Source organism: Girardinichthys multiradiatus, chromosome 8 (assembly GCF_021462225.1).
Source record: "Girardinichthys multiradiatus isolate DD_20200921_A chromosome 8, DD_fGirMul_XY1, whole genome shotgun sequence".
NCBI classification, from domain to species: domain Eukaryota; kingdom Metazoa; phylum Chordata; class Actinopteri; order Cyprinodontiformes; family Goodeidae; genus Girardinichthys; species Girardinichthys multiradiatus.
This window is the reverse complement of record NC_061801.1, coordinates 9,628,326-9,645,218: the sequence shown is the minus strand read 5'-3', so window position 1 is coordinate 9,645,218 and position 16,893 is coordinate 9,628,326. Positions and strand designations below refer to the sequence as shown.

Genomic DNA, 16,893 nt, shown 5'->3' with positions numbered 1-16,893 from the left:
CCCACCTGTTAAGATATTTTAGTGTATGTCAGCATCCAAACAGCAAATTGTTTTATAAACCTGGTTTTGTAGCCACTGCTCCATTCCTAACTACTTGTTGTCTTTTCTGCCCCTTCCATCTTCTGTTTCATTCCCATAAACAAACCATTTTAGGGATGCACCGATATATAGATTTGGACCGATGTCGGTGTCCGATCCGCACGGCTCCACTGGGTCTCGGTCCACATGGCACAGAACTTGTTGTTTTTCAGTTGACCCGTTGATGGATGGAGTTATGGATTGAAGCCCCGCCTTCAGCCGTCAGTGTAGTGCGCCGTTACTGTGTGACGTCACATTAAAAGAATCAGTGTGAAACGATAAGGGATCACAGGAGGATTTATTCCATTGATAATTTCTTTTTTTCTATATGGACTTTGGCATTAGTTCCATGGTGGGATTGTTTTGTGTGTTTTGGGGAGAATGTGCATCTGATTTTATGTGTGTCCTTTTTCTTTTCTTTCAGGTTTCAGGCATGGTTTATGATTTGTAAATGGTAAAATTAGATTTCGGTTTGACCGCTCCACACATTGTGGTCTTTAATATTATTGTAGTCGCTCTTGAGTTTTATTAACTTTTTCCTGCACTACCTCAGCTAAAACCTTCTGATTACTCCTGGTCCCATGTCCACATCACACCTCACATGTAGTCCCCACTCAGCCCGGTCGAACCTGCTATTTAGTAGGTTCACAGAAAGCGCCGGGAAGGAAAAACCAGTGATGGTAACACTTGCTTGTCCTAAATATAGCCCATTGAAAAGGGGCATGTCACATGACCAGAAAAATACCACATGATCAACCCCCTCCCGATTGATTGTTAATATCGGCCCAGTTTTACTTATCAGGCCGATACCATAAAAAAATCCCTAAACCATTTCTATATTTTTCTTGCAGTTAAGAGTTTTCATAAAATATTAAAAACAATAATTAAAAAACATCTCACATAAAATTCTATATTTATTTGTAAAACCTTTGTATTACCACTCTGATCTAATGTTATTCTGGACCATGTTTTGTCTGGTTGTTTCATGCAGTGTAACGGATCAGGACAACTGATCAAATCAACACTTGGCGACCTTCTGCTGGTAGATATGTACTGGTGTCATACAAACACATTTTCCTCCAGTAAACTGAGTGGATTATAGGAGACGTTTCAGTTGTTGGGTACAAACTGGTGCATTCTCGGTAGAAAACGTCCCACCGAAAACGGATCCCAGCAACCAAAGCTGCTGAGGTACCCAGTTTTGCACATCCATCTTTATTTATTTTATTCCCATCCACCCCTTGAGTCCAATCAAGCATAGATCTTGTTTGCATTTCATTTGTTTAAAACACTAGTTTGTTAAAACCCATTTTATTCTATTTTGCTCATCATAGTCACCTAAATCAGTTTTATATGCAGGATATGATTTCATTTAGTTGACGTACTTGAACACACACTTCACCAGGTAAAAATGATTACTGCCTAGCCCAAAGTGTGTGTGCAAAAGCAAGAAGCTACTGTGTGTGAGAGAACAATTGGGCCTCATGTTCTGAAGACCGATTGAATGTAATGTCCTGTTCCTGATAATAAAGACATTAGGTATTTTATTAAATGGAACAAAATAGATTTTTGTAGAAAAATGATCAATTACTGTTGGTCTAACACAATAGTTTACAAATTTTATTTTATGAATAAGGGAAATTCTAATTTCTTAGTTCTCAGAAATCATTCAAGTATATCCCAAGGGTTACAAAAGTTCTATGTAGGTAAGCAGGTACAGCAAGCAGTTTGTGGCAGTATGCTTAAAATCAGATGCCCGTTTCCTCAGATACTTGCCACTTTTTGACTGTCCATGTTTAATAGTCATCTTTTTTGTCAGGCTTGCAATCTAGAGCCACTTTTGATGTGTAGTCGTCGACCTGTAGGCATTTTCAGCAGCACTTGTGGACTTATTGTTCTTGATGTGGGAAGATGTCCTGTCCTGCACAAACCTGCAGAGCTCTGCTGTGGGACGACGGAGCTTATTTAGTCAGGCTTCAGCCTTTATCCAGCTTACATCTTGCCGTCAGCCAGAGAAAAACATGGGTATTAACCTTTTATTTTTTGAAGGGAGACAAGAAAGAAGGCTTAAATTGGTGACTTTATAATCAGCACTGATTTTGGAGAGTCTATTGAGACCGTTGAGCTGCTGTTGCTTCTTTGCACCTTAAACGTGTCGTTCTATTTGTTTTTTTTCACAACAAATAGATACATCTAGAATTTGGATGAGTTTTGTCGAGGATATGTATGGAGTGCCACCAGAGACATAAATCACAATTAACTATCATATACACATATAAAATTAAACTCTTCCACATTCTATACTCAAACTGTGAGCTTAATGCACACAGAATTAAGGCTATTATACATAGGCAGTGACGTCATGGGATGAAGCTATCGGAAATTGAGGTGGTGCGGTGACAGGCTTTCTTTTCTCAGTGAGCGTTGGATTAAAGGTGTTCTCGCAAAACAAATATGATTTAACAAGTTTATTTTAGAAAAATTTTTATGTTGACAATAAGAATCTGACTTACTGCACAGACTGATTAAAATTCAATTACAAACGTTTGAACTGCTAAGGTGACTCTACACTCTGTGCTAGCTAAATGTCGCACAACGTTTTGGAAGGAGTTTTAGTAACAGACAAAAAGGAAAGAAAGCCACTGTCCTGCATGTTAGGTGCCTACTGAAGGACAATGCGAGTCTTCCTCTAATACGCCAAATAGTGCGAGCCAAGGGTGAGAAAATGGGCCAATATTTTATTTCTCTTCCCCAGTGATTTTAGTTTTTTTTTTTAAACATAAAAACATTATCAAAACAGATTAAATGTCTCTTCATCTGTTATTGACCACATAAAAGAAAATAAATCTAAAAAAAACCAAAAATATACATTTTAAAATACTAGTTTCTGATATGGAAATCATTCCTTCATCTTCTATACCGCTTATTCCATAGTGGGTTTCGGGGAAGCTGGTGATATGAAAATACAGTTAGTCTAAACGTGCACCGAAGGAACTGCATTACCCATAATGCTCAATGAGGTGCGCGTTACCATTAACGTAAAATAGTCATCTTGACACATTCCAACCGCTAGGTGGCAATAGCAACAAGGGCAAGCTAAAAATACAGCAGGTGGCGGTACTGCTTGGATTAGTTTACCAACCACCAATTCATCTTTGTAGAAGAAGAAGACCACGAAAAACGTAATGGCCAGTGCTGTGCAGCGTGTTGTAGGAGTTTAAGGATTTCCTTTTCACACAGGTACGTAAACTTTCAGTTCTAATTTATTGTTTATGGTGTGCATTCTAGGCAAGTTAATTGTGTACAACACTCGAAGTGTATTTCGGTTTTGACGCTATTTAAAGAGGGTAGTTAGCTAAAATAGGTTCTGCACGTTTAACGGCAACGGCCACGTGTTGCAACCTCTAATTTGTTAATTCAGACAGAACTTGGCAGAAATTAAACTGTTATTTTTTGCTTAATTTTACTAAAGAATTATAGCCTGTAAAGCAACCAGGGTTTATTCATGCTTATTGAAACATTCCTTATATAATTTGACTGCATCTTGTTTTCCAGAATATCTGAAGCAAAAGTGTTCCAATGAAGCAAGAAGAGCTGATTTTTTTTTTTTTTAATTAAGTGTATGTATTGAAATCTGGTTATTGTGCTTTCATGTGCTTCGTTGTCCCAATGATTATATCAATCACTACCCATCTGACCCATTCATGTGTATGTATGGGGAAGATTATGGATAACAACCAAAATGAGGGTGTTTTTTCTTCAGGACACTTTATATGTTTGCCTGTTATGTGATCCCTAATATTTACACATTGTTATTGTTGTTTCAGGTTGGCCTGGATTTCAGAGTGCAGAGTTCAAGATATGATTTAAGGGTCAGTTGGATTATATTGACACAACTACCCGTTAAAAATATTGTCCAACTGCTTTTGTCTTTTTACTTCAGCAAATAAACGCCAAACCAGACATGGTGTGGAAGTTTTTCTTTTTTTTAAATTTTACGTTAGTACTCGGTCTCAGTTAGTGTGCCCGTTAAAAGCCCAATAAGTTGACCCTATGTCTCCTTTTCATATCATGTAATATGTTTACATAGAATTTAAAACATGTGTAACAAAACTATTTAAAAGAAAAACACTGCTTCCTACTGGTGTTACTACAATAAAACATTGATTGGTTATATAATTGATATGTTTCTGATAGACTTGTGTGGAAAGAAAAATAGAATAAAGATTTGCTAAATAGTTTTTAACTAAAGCTTATTTTCTGAGAACATCATACATTTTTGCTGCTTTGCTTTTTATAGAGTAAGGCAGGTAGTGTAAATAGCCAATACTGGCTTGTTAATCGGTCAGGTAGCCAGCCTGCAGTCTACTGCTTTACAATCATCAATCACCCTTTAATTATAGAACCCTTCTCATACAAATCCAGTGCAACACACAGTGCTTTACATAAGATGAATGGGGATCAAATGGAAAAACAAAACAAAAATTAGCCTAAACTTGGCTGAGCATAAAAGAAAATGAGTGTGAATGACTGAGGAAATATTAGTCCTCATGCTGATGAGAAACTAGAGGTAGAGCCTCCATTCTTAAACCCTGAAGTGTTCAAACTAAGATTGCAAATAAATAAAATGAACAAAGTAGAATAAACTAAAGTGCACATTTAGTTCACACATTTGTCCAAATATTGTAATGAAAGAAATGTAAATTAAAGCCAAACTTGCCAACAGTATGCAAATACAATATGTAATGCTTAAGATAAAATTAGTAATAAAGCTTGATTACAAACGGATGCATGTCTTAAATTTGGTTTTAAAAATGGTTATCAAATGTGTAGGCAAGCTACAAATCTATTTCCAGATCTATTTTCCCGACTACAAATCACTAATAACCATTAACCAGCTCCGACATGAGCAGCAGATTTAAATTATGGCAAAGGATGTCTCAATTTTCATTGTTTTTTGTGTGTGTTCAATTCGTGCATTTGTCAAAATTCAATTATTGTGGGACCCCACAGTTGCAAAGGTGCAAGTGCAAAGTTCAACTCTACATATGCACAGATAGTCCTTAAAAACGAGGTTTATTTTATTCAGCACATCTGTGGTGCGTCGGATCCAATATTTTAAATAAGGAAAATAAAAATCAGGTGGCTGTTACGTTGCATTCAGAATCTTGTTCAAGTCTATGATAGACAAGTGCAGTCTGCGTTTGTCTCCAATAATCAGAATCAGCTTTATTGCCAAGTTTGTACAGACGAACAAGGAATTTGATTCCGGTGCACTTTGCTCTGTGAGGATTTTTTTGTATATATAACAGTGGCATGTATAATGGGCCTACCTTTATTGTATAACTGAATAGCCTAATTGATTCACGAAAAAATGTCCAGCTTCATGTTTAGTTATAAAATGTAACATTTAGGTTGTTTATATGGTCTTTCTATTTTATTTTTAATATAGGTTTTTTCGTGTAACGTGAACCTGTGTGGAATAAAGGTTCTGTCATTTATAGCTTGAATGGAACCACCGTATTGTACGTCTATAACTGAGTGATTACAGTGTTTACATGTATTTAGTAATGATTATTGAAAATGTCTGTAGAAATAAATTAACAAAATTTTAACGTGGATTTTAGTCTCTAAAGCAGATGCTTTCAGCGGACTAAACTTCAATGATTAAAGTTATCCTAGTTTGTTAGCTTGCTAGCAAGTGGGACTGTGTGGTTCGTGCAACCGGAAGCTGAAGTTCTTCTTCGTGGGAGGAGGCTGTTGCTTAGTGCCACGTTGATGGAGACCAGTGGGGACGTGGAAATCTGCCCTGAGAGTCCGCAGCCGGGACCCGGTAGCCCGTTCCTCTGCGTACACACCCGTTATTCCTCGGAGCAGAATCGAAACGGGAACTTCTTCAGGCCGGAGGTTGTGTGCGCCTATCTTTGTTTCACTGTGGCGTTCATGTGAGGAGCAGTCAAGAAGAGAAGGTAAGCCGCTTTAGAGAAGTAATAAGATCTATATGTGTGTGTAGGATTTTCATTGCCTATATAGGTAGCTAGTACGGTCCTAACTTGACACCAGTTTACCCTTTACGACAACAGGTAACACTGTCCCGGATAGCTTGTGGAGTTGACAGTAACATCTGAACTGTTTTAGCAGGAATGCTACTAATTTTAGAGCCTTTTCTCCTCTGTCAGCTGTTAGCTTCCTGCTAGCTTGGGGTTTTCATTGCTAAATTAAACCAGATTCTGAAGATGGGTTTAATTTCTTGAGAGGAATTACCTTCCCTGTGAAAACTACCTGCTGTCACTTATATGAATTGCAGAAGCCATGTGATAAGGCCTGTGTCTGTTATTCTGTAACTAAACTATCACAGAAGCTGACTGAAGTGTCATATTGAATGAGTATAAAGTGTAGCTACTTCTTTTAAAGTTGGCCCAGTGAGCCAGTGTCATGTCTCTTCAAAAAACTGTAGAGAACATTTTCTTCAGAAAGGTGATCCGATTCAGTTTTGGCAGGAAGGAAGTCAGTGAAGCCGATCAATACAAACTGTTTTATACAACATGGAAGGCATTGAGAACATGTATGAAACATTTAAACTGGTCCATTTAAAACTTTTCAGTGTTTATTAGAGCTTAATTTCTGGAAGATTCCAGATCATTCTGGAAGATATGATTTTGCATGATAGACCAGCACAAAGTACTGCATAGTTGTTGAGTGGAATTGAAATAATGCAAATATAGAAATTAAAAATGAGGTGTGCATTTATATTCAGTCTCCCTTTTAGTTTGATACCTCTAAAAACCCAGTCTTGTGGTGATGAGGAGCATCATGCTATGGGGATGCTTTCCTTCAGTGGCGGGATGGTTTGGATGCATGGAGCTATAAACAGGGCGATCCTGAAAGAAAACCTTGAGCTGCATAACCTTTTAGACAAAGGCAAAGATTAATCTGATAATAAAATAATCTAGATGTAAGCATATTCATGTTTTCAGACCTAAATTCAATGCTGAAAATTTTCGTTGGCGTAAAAAAGCCTCCCCACAGCATGATGCAGCCATTTTTACCGCGAGGAGGGTATCTTCAAGGTCATGTGCAATGTTAGTTTACCACAAACAGTATTTGGCATGTAGGCCATAATGTATAGTTTACATAATCATTAGGTACCCTCTGAAGGCTGTGGGTCACTCTGGATTTTATTTAGGGGCATCAGACTAGAGGGGCCTGGATACAAATGGATGCCACACTTTTTAGATTTTTGTCTGTAAATATTTTTATAATTCCATGCATCATATTCCTTTCACTTAAAATGGTGCCCTGCTTTGTTTTGGTCTACCACATAAATTCCGAATAAAGTAAGGTAAAGTTTGTGGTGTTAATGGGACAAAATGTTACAAATTTAAAGGGGCGTGAAAACCTTTTCAAGGCACTGTATAGAGTTCCTGTAAGCACGTTCTTCGAGGTGGCACACATTAGACGATACACAAATCCAAAGATATAATGTACAGAATTTAATGGAACCAGTTCTTCTCTGCAGCCAAAATACAAACAGCTTGAACTAAACCTAAACATTAAAAGCCTCCATATTGAGGGCGTGATGGTAAAAGGGTCGTGTTGAGCTGCTTTGCATATACAGGTCCTTCTCAAAATATTAGCATATTGTGATAAAGTTCATTATTTTCCATAATGTCATGATGAAAATTTAACATTCATATATTTTAGATTCATTGCACACTAACTGAAATATTTCAGGTCTTTTATTGTCTTAATACGGATGATTTTGGCATACAGCTCATGAAAACCCAAAATTCCTATCTCACAAAATTAGCATATCATTAAAAGGGTCTCTAAACGAGCTATGAACCTAATCATCTGAATCAACGAGTTAACTCTAAACACCTGCAAAAGATTCCTGAGGCCTTTAAAACTCCCAGCCTGGTTCATCACTCAAAACCCCAATCATGGATAAGACTGCCGACCTGACTGCTGTCCAGAAGGCCACTATTGACACCCTCAAGCAAGAGGGTAAGACACAGAAAGACATTTCTGAACCAATAGGCTGTTCCCAGAGTGCTGTATCAAGGCACCTCAGTGGGAAGTCTGTGGGAAGGAAAAAGTGTGGCAGAAAACGCTGCAGAACGAGAAGAGGTGACCGGACCCTGAGGAAGATTGTGGAGAAGGGCCGATTCCAGACCTTGGGGGACCTGCGGAAGCAGTGGACTGAGTCTGGAGTAGAAACATCCAGAGCCACCGTGCACAGGCGTGTGCAGGAAATGGGCTACAGGTGCCGCATTCCCCAGACCTGGGCTACAGAGAAGCAGCACTGGACTGTTGCTCAGTGGTCCAAAGTACTTTTTTCGGATGAAAGCAAATTCTGCATGTCATTCGGAAATCAAGGTGCCAGAGTCTGGAGGAAGACTGGGGAGAAGGAAATGCCAAAATGCCAGAAGTCCAGTATCAAGTACCCACAGTCAGTGATGGTCTGGGGTGCCGTGTCAGCTGCTGGTGTTGGTCCACTGTGTTTTATCAAGGGCAGGGTCAATGCAGCTAGCTATCAGGAGATTTTGGAGCACTTCATGCTTCCATCTGCTGAAAAGCTTTATGGAGATGAAGATTTCATTTTTCAGCACGACCTGGCGCCTGCTCACAGTGCCAAAACCACTGGTAAATGGTTTACTGACCATGGTATCACTGTGCTCAATTGGCCTGCCAACTCTCCTGACCTGAACCCCATAGAGAATCTGTGGGATATTGTGAAGAGAACGTTGAGAGACTCAAGACCCAACACTCTGGATGAGCTAAAGGCCGCTATCGAAGCATCCTGGGCCTCCATAAGACCTCAGCAGTGCCACAGGCTGATTGCCTCCACGCCACGCCACATTGAAGCAGTCATTTCTGCAAAAGGATTCCCGACCAAGTATTGAGTGCATAACTGTACATGATTATTTGAAGGTTGACGTTTTTTGTATTAAAAACACTTTTCTTTTATTGGTCGGATGAAATATGCTAATTTTGTGAGATAGGAATTTTGGGTTTTCATGAGCTGTATGCCAAAATCATCCGTATTAAGACAATAAAAGACCTGAAATATTTCAGTTAGTGTGCAATGAATATAAAATATATGAATGTTAAATTTTCATCATTACATTATAGAAAATAATGAACTTTATCACAATATGCTAATTTTTTGAGAAGGACCTGTAGTGTTGTGCATTTTAGAGATTGAGCAGTCAGTGCACGTGTGTATGTAATAATGGACGACTTCATCATAAAAATATGTGTGCTTAACCGCAATATCAAATAATGTCACAAACACTTAGTCGAGATCTTCATGAATGGACTTAGGCGGCCCAGTTTTCACCGTCTCTTTGGTACATCATTTTCATACATCTTACAAGGCCAGCCGTTTTGTTTGGGGATAAGCTGCCATGGTTGCTAAACAAGACACTGTGTAAAGAAAACATTCAACTGTTGTTCTAACCGTTCACTTTTCCTTCAGGATGAAACTTAAAGAGATCAACCGCACAGCCATCCAGAGCTGGAGTCCTGCTCAGCACCACCCTATCTACCTAGCAACAGGTTTGAGCTGCAGCTACGACCGGCTGCTGTGATTTAATGTTCTGATCACATGTTCTGGTTTCTCAGGCGGTCTAGCTGTTTAAAGTGATTCTTGCATTTAATTTAAGCTTGGAGTCTTGGTTGCACTTGTGTCATAAAAACATTTGTGCAAATAATTTTCCTTTGTTTATTTAATGCTACAAGGAAAGGAAGAACTCAAGAACTAGTTTTCCACTTTTGTAGTTTTGTAAGAAACATCTACTTAAATGTAGACAAACTCTATATGAACAGCTCCTGTTCTGTTCCTGCAGGAACATCAGCCCAACAACTGGACGCCTCCTTCAGCACCAATGCCTCCTTAGAGTTCTTCGAGTTGGACTTGGGTGATCCGTCTCTGGACATGAAGTCATGCGGCATCCTCTCCTCCACTCACAGGTTGAGAAGAGCCCCTCTGCTGAATTCGTCATCTTCTTCTCACACATTGATGTTTTGCTCACCCATCTTCCCACAGATATCATCAACTGGTGTGGGGTCCCTTCGGCATGGACTCCCAGGGCTACCCGTCTGGTGTCTTGATCGCAGGCGGGGAGAACGGGAACGTCATCCTGTATGATGCTGCAAAGATCATGGCTGGAGAGAGTGACGTCATCATAGCTGAGAGTGACAGACACACAGGGCCAGTGAGGGCCCTTGATGTCAACCATTTCCAAGTATGAGCCATCCCTGTGGATTTACCGCTATGTAAACTTTTTCCCTTTTAGTCACAAAGCCCAGCAAAAGTATTCATGCCCTTTAAACTTTTTCACTTTTTGTTACCAAAAACCAAAAAATTAATGTAATAGACCAACGCAACACAACCTATAATTTTAAAGTGGTAGAAAAAGATGCGTGGATTTCAAAACTCTAAATCTGAAGAGTGCAGTGCTAAATTGTGTTCAGGTACTTTGAAGAACCAACTTTTGCTGCAATTTCAGCTACAGGTCTTCTGGGTTGTGTCTACCAGCATATCTAGAAACTGACATTTTTCCCACTGTTTACAACATAACTTGAGCTCAGTCTGTTTGGATGAAGAACATCTGTGAACATCACCACAGATTCTCAGTCAGTCTCCAGTCGTGGGCCTTTTACAGCCTCTAACAAGCGTGCTTCCAGGATTACCCTGTTTTTAGCTCCATCCATATTCTTGTCTACCCAGACCAGCTTCCATATTCCTCCTTTAGGAAAGCACCCCCACAGCATGATGTCACCACCGTGTTTCACGTGTTTGCAGTGTCCCCAACATGGAACACACAGAACTTCTTATGGCTTTCTTCTAGGGATGCACTGATATTAAAAACCACTTTCCTTCCACTTCGGCCAAACGACTGTACTCTGAGAAGCTCCAAAACCAGTTCTCAGCCAACGACTCTGCGTCTGTCTGGAAAGGGCTCAAGCAAATCACCAATTACAAGCCGAAAGCCCCCCACTCCATCAACGACCGACGCCTCGCCAACGACCTGAACGAGTTCTACTGCCGCTTTGAAAGACAAAGGGACAGTCCTGCAACCATCTCCCACGACGCCCCCCAACAGCTGCAGCCACAATCCACCACCCCCATCTCTCCAACCTCAAGAGGGGCCTTGGCACCTCCAACCCCCACCCTGAAGTTCCCCCCCACCAGCCCCCTACCCACGCCGAGGACGGCTCTTTCCATCCAGGAGAGGGACGTCAACAAACTCTTCAGGAGACAGAACCCCCGGAAAGCTGCTGGTCCGGATTCTGTCTCACCAGCCAGCCTGAAGCACTGCGCTGATCAGCTGTCTCCAGTATTCACAGACATTTTTAACACCTCACTGGAGACATGTCATGTGCCAGCCTGCTTCAAGTCCTCCACCATCGTCCCTGTTCCCAAGAAGCCAAGGACCACAGGGCTTAATGACTTCAGACCCGTCGCCCTGACCTCTGTGGTGATGAAGTCCTTTGAGCGCCTTGTGCTCTCACACCTAAAAGACATCACCGACCCCCTCCTGGACCCCCTGCAGTTTGCCTACAGAGCCAACAGGTCTGTAGATGATGCAGTCAACCTAGCCCTTCACTTCATCCTCCGGCACCTGGACTCCACAGGAACCTATGCCAGGATGCTGTTTGTGGATTTCAGCTCTGCCTTCAACACCATCGTCCCAGCTCTGCTCCAGGAGAAGCTCTCCCAGCTGAGTGTGCCCGACTCCACCTGCAGGTGGATCACTGACTTCCTGTCTGACAGGAAGCAGCGCGTGAGGCTGGGGAAGCACGTCTCTGACTCCCTGACCATCAGCACCGGTTCCCCCCAAGGCTGTGTTCTCTCTCCTCTGCTCTTCTCCCTGTACACCAACAGCTGCACCTCCAGTCACCAGTCTGTCAAGCTTCTGAAGTTTGCGGACGACACCACCCTGATCGGACTCATCTCTGATGGTGACGAGTCCGCGTACAGATGGGAAGTGGACCATCTGTTGGACTGGTGCAGCCAGAACAGCCTTGAGCTCAACGCTCTAAAGACAGTGGAGATGGTTGTGGACTTCAGGCAGAACCCAGCCCCACCTGCCCCCATCACCCTCTGTGACTCCACAATTGACACTGTGGAATCTTTCCGCTTCCTGGGAACCATCATCTCCCAGGATCTCAAGTGGGAGCCAAACATCAGCTCCCTCATCAAGAAAGCCCAGCAGAGGATGTTCTTCCTGCGGCAGCTGAAGAAATTCAACCTGCCAAAGACTATGATGGTGCACTTCTACACAGCCATCATTGAGTCCATCCTCACCTCCTCCATCACCATCTGGTACGCCGCTGCTACAGCCAAGGATAAGGGCAGGCTGCAGCGTGTCATTCGGTCTGCTGAGAAGGTGATTGGCTGCAGTCTACTGTCGCTCCAGGAACTGTACACCTCCAGGACCCTGAAGCGGGCAGGGAAGATTCTGGCTGATCCCTCCCACCCTGGTCACAGACTCTTTGAGACTCTCCCCTCTGGCAGGAGGCTGCGGTCCATCCGGACCAAAACCTCACGCCACAAGAACAGTTTTTTCCCACCTGCCACCAGCCTGGTTAACAAAGCCCGGAAACCACCCTGACATTCCCCCTTTCCCCCACACCCCCCCTTTTTTTGCTGACAGGACACCTGTAACTCTATGCGTTACATTAACGCTCAGCTTGGACTCCTGCTTACTTGCACTGCTTTACTTGCACAATGATCACCTGCACTGTTGTATTGCTCTTGCATCTTATACTGCTCTATATTTACTCTCACTCACTTAAAACTGTGCACTTATATTTATATTATATTGTAGATATGTTTGTACTGTTTAACTTGTACTGTATTGCACCGACTATGCCAAAACAAATTCCTTGTATGTCCAAAAACGTACTTGGCAATAAAGCTTTTCTGATTCTGATTCTGATTCTGATTCAGTTAGACACTACCTTGTGTTTTTCAGTCACAGCAAAAATAAGCCAAAGCTTGTGATGTGAAAACTATTTAGAAAGCTGAAGGGGTGGGAATACTTTAAAAGGCACAGTATGTGTTTAAGCTCAGGGTACTGACGTTTTCATCTTGTTTCTTTCAGACAAACTTGGTTGCATCTGGTGGGAATGAATCTGAAATTTACATCTGGGACATGAATAATTTTGGATCTCCCATGACACCAGGACCTAAAGCACAGGTATATTTATGCTACATTTTTAGTTTTTAATGCTAAACTAAAAGCTAATTCACCAGGTTAAATGTATAGATGATCGCTAAGAATGTTTGTGTTTTTTCTCTTAAAGCCTCAGGAGGACATCAACTGCGTGGCGTGGAACAAACAGGTCCAGCACATCCTGGCCTCGGCTAGCCCAAGTGGCAGAACCTCCGTGTGGGACCTCCGAAAGAACGACCTCATTATCAAAGTTAGCGACCACAGCAACAGAGTAGGTCCTTGACTGAGCGCATACGTAACACCATGAAGTAATAAAGAAAACGTTAGCATTATCTCACCCTGCTGTGGTCTCATGTGGCTGCCTTCAGATGCGTTGCTCTGGACTGGCCTGGAACCCTGAGGTGGCCACTCAGCTGGTCCTGGCCTCAGAGGACGACCGGCTGCCGGTCATCCAGATGTGGGACTTGCGTTTTGCTACCTCTCCTCTCAAGATTTTAGAGCATCACACACGGTAAAAACTGCAGAGGTTAAATGTTAAATGCAGAGGACTGTTCCCTCTCTGTGACAGGCTTTATTGAAGAGTTTTTATATTGAAATGTTTATTATGTAAAGTTAAGCAAGTTTTTCTTGCACCAAATCCAACAAAACAAACAGGTTTTCCGCTTAGAAATCACCTCAAAGTATTCATTTCTTCAAAGCACCAGAACCACATTTCTGATCATGTTAATAGAAATAAACTGTTCTGTTTGGTTTTTTATTTATTAACAATATTTCTCCCTGAGCAGCTGTTTGGTTTTTAAACTCATGAACAAACTTAACATAATTCTGGCTGCATATTTGACCACTCTTCTTCTTGAGATTAGTGGAATTCATTAAAATTGTCTGGTTTCCTGGCAATAGCCGTCCTTGAAGCAAGGTCTACAGTCCTAGTTAGGTTGAGATCCAGGCCATTGCAGATGCTTATTCTTACCCTGCTTTATCGGCTCCATATCTAGCTATGATACGTTTAGGATCACTGCTCAGTTGTAATACCTAATTGTGTCCAGGTTTCAACCATCTGAGCCAAACTATCACCGTGAATGGAAGAAATTGATTAGTATACTCAAGAGCATCACAGGAACCATCAAGGCTAATGGCCATCATGACCCGGGATATGCTGAAACACTAGTGTGTCTGTCTACGGTGGATTGTGCATTGTACATTAGCATGGAATGAGAGAGTACCAGCAAAGAAATCGGTGGCTGCTCCAAAATGGACTTTTTTTTTTATATCGAGTGATTTTGTCCACATTGACAATCCAGATGCCTTTTGGTCTCATTGTTAAGAAGAACATTTAGAGGAGACAATGTGAGGCCCTTAGATCTAAGAAGACTGAACCAGCTGTAAAGCATGGTGGTGGTAGCATCATGCTGAGGGTCTGCTTTGCTGCCAGTGGTGATGGTAGAATAAAAATGAAGGACTTTGTCAATTCTTTAGCTTCTCCTCAAATTAACCGCTAGATGGTTGAAACTTGTCACAGATGGGTGTTTCAACAGGACAACGATGCCAAACACACATCGGGCCTGCTTTTGAAACGGATGAAGTAGACTTAAGTTTCTGGAAAGGCCCACACATCAACCCTGTTGAAAACTGGACTGGACTGGACTGGGTGTGGTTACTGCAGGAAACCGATCATTTTAAATGAACTCTGCTGTTTGTGATAAGAAGGCTGATCAGATGTCCAGCCAGAGTTGAGCCAAAAGCTTCATGGCTACAAGAAAAATGTGGTTTCTCTACATACAGGTCATGATGTTATTTGGTGACAGTAAGGGAGTGTATAGTATACGTTTACCCTAATCAGTAAAAACGTTTCATATTATAGTGTACTTTGGCCCCTTTTGATCTAATCGTTCTTGTCTCTCGTGTGCAGAGGTGTCCTGGCCATCGCCTGGAGCTTGGCTGATCCTGAGCTGCTGCTAAGCTGCGGGAAGGACAGCCGGATTCTGTGCTGGAATCCAAACACAGGAGAGGTAACAGTTTCACACTGCAGTCAGAGAAGGTGTGCTGGTCTCTGTTCTGCTCTCCTCACATCTAGTGGTTTTATGTTTGTCTGAATGGTTTTAACCTCTGTAAAGCACTTGTTGTGCCACTTGGCTGCACTAAAACCTTTAGAAATATGGTTGGTTAATATGAGAAAATAATTAACTCAAATCTCCAGGTGCTGTATGAGATGCCCACCAGCAGCCAGTGGTGCTTTGACATCCAGTGGTGCCCCAGAAACCCTGCGGTGCTGTCAGCTGCATGCTTCGATGGACACATCGACATCTACTCCATCATGGGAGGCAGCAGCCAGGCGCAGAGCCAAAGGCACGCAGACCAAGTAAGGGTTTTAATTCTAAAAAATGGCGTCATAAGGTAGAGTAGAGTCTCTGATTCTGGACTAAAGGACAAGCAAAGAAAAATGTATACAGTGCCGTCCAAATGTAGTCATACCTCTGAAACCTTTTCACAAACCACAAAGAGTTTCATCTGAATATATGAGAGAAACCAACAGAAAGTAGTAGCATAGCTGTGAAGATGATGGATTTATTTCAAAGACTTTGCAAATGAAAATCATTAAAGTGTGACATGCATTTGTACTCATTCCCTTTTACCATAAGACCCCTAAATGAAATCTAGTTCAACCAACTGCTATCAGATCTCAGCTGGTTAGTAAAATGAGTCCACCTGTGCAGGATTTGATGTTAGTATAAATCCAGCTGTTCTGTTCAGGGCTAAGGTTATGGAGAACTTTAAAACAATATCCCAGCTATCAACATGTCATGGATGACTGTTCAAAATCAATCCAAAATGAAAAGAGTGTAGCACAACTGAAGGGACCTGACAGACTGGGCAAGGAGGGCTTTAGAGTAGCAGCAAAGAAGCCCATGGTAACTCTGGAGGAGTTGAAGAGATTTACAGCTTGGGGTATAAGAATCTACTACACATCAATGAGTAGATGCCTACAAATCCGGCCTTCATGCAAGAGAGTCAAGCCACAAGGGGTCATGCTTGCTGTTTGATACAAGCTGTAACACAGCAAACATGTGGATGAAGGGGTATGGTGTCAAAAGACTAAAATCAAACTTTCTGGCTTACATGCAAAATGCTCAGCAAATCACTCTGAAAACAAAATCCCATAGTGAAACATGGTGGTGGCACTATCATGCATTGGGGATCCTGTTTATCAGCACGTTCAGAGAAGATGTGTAGAGTTGGATGTACAGGGCAAACCTGAACGGAAACCCGTTGGAGGCTAGAATAAAATAGTTCAGAGCATATTCACGCAATGGCCCAGTCAAAGTCCAGACCTAAATCCAGCTAAGAATCTGTGTCAGGACTTGAAAATAGATATTTACAGATTCTCTTTATCCAGTCTGACTGAGCATGAGCTTTTTTACAAAGAACAATGGGTGAAAATGTCAGTCTGTATATGTGCAAAGTTGGTGGAAACATACTGCAGAAGGTTTGCAGTTGTACTCGTACTCGTCTTTCGCTTCATCCGGGACCGGGTCGCGGGGGCAGCAGAGACGCCCAGATGTCCCTCTCCCCAGACACCTCCTCCAGCTCCTCCGGGGGGAGCCCAAGGTGCTTCCAGGCCAGCCAAGAG

At 41.9% G+C, this 16,893-nt stretch overlaps 1 protein-coding gene and 1 long non-coding RNA gene across 5 annotated transcripts in view; both read left to right on the top strand.

Moving 5' to 3' along the window:
- Positions 1-3,159: 3,159 nt before the first annotated feature.
- On the top strand, positions 3,160-4,041 carry LOC124872809. Its single transcript, XR_007039362.1, has 3 exons — positions 3,160-3,318; positions 3,634-3,698; positions 3,906-4,041. It is a non-coding gene; the product is annotated as an uncharacterized LOC124872809 (long non-coding RNA).
- A 1,788-nt stretch (positions 4,042-5,829) lies between these two features.
- The window catches only part of sec31a (SEC31 homolog A, COPII coat complex component), a 32,283-nt gene continuing 21,219 nt past the window's right edge, over positions 5,830-16,893 (top strand). For 2 of the 4 annotated variants that reach the window (XM_047372566.1, XM_047372565.1), the window contains exons 1-9: positions 5,830-6,047; positions 9,560-9,639; positions 9,930-10,053; positions 10,130-10,328; positions 13,194-13,289; positions 13,396-13,536; positions 13,634-13,776; positions 15,175-15,274; positions 15,463-15,624. In XM_047372566.1, coding sequence (XP_047228522.1) covers positions 9,561-9,639; positions 9,930-10,053; positions 10,130-10,328; positions 13,194-13,289; positions 13,396-13,536; positions 13,634-13,776; positions 15,175-15,274; positions 15,463-15,624 — 1,044 coding nt within the window. In that variant the 5' untranslated portion in view covers positions 5,830-6,047; position 9,560. The remainder of the gene's footprint in view (positions 6,048-9,559; positions 9,640-9,929; positions 10,054-10,129; positions 10,329-13,193; positions 13,290-13,395; positions 13,537-13,633; positions 13,777-15,174; positions 15,275-15,462; positions 15,625-16,893) is intronic. The other 2 variants (XM_047372568.1, XM_047372567.1) reach the window with 1 other exon arrangement.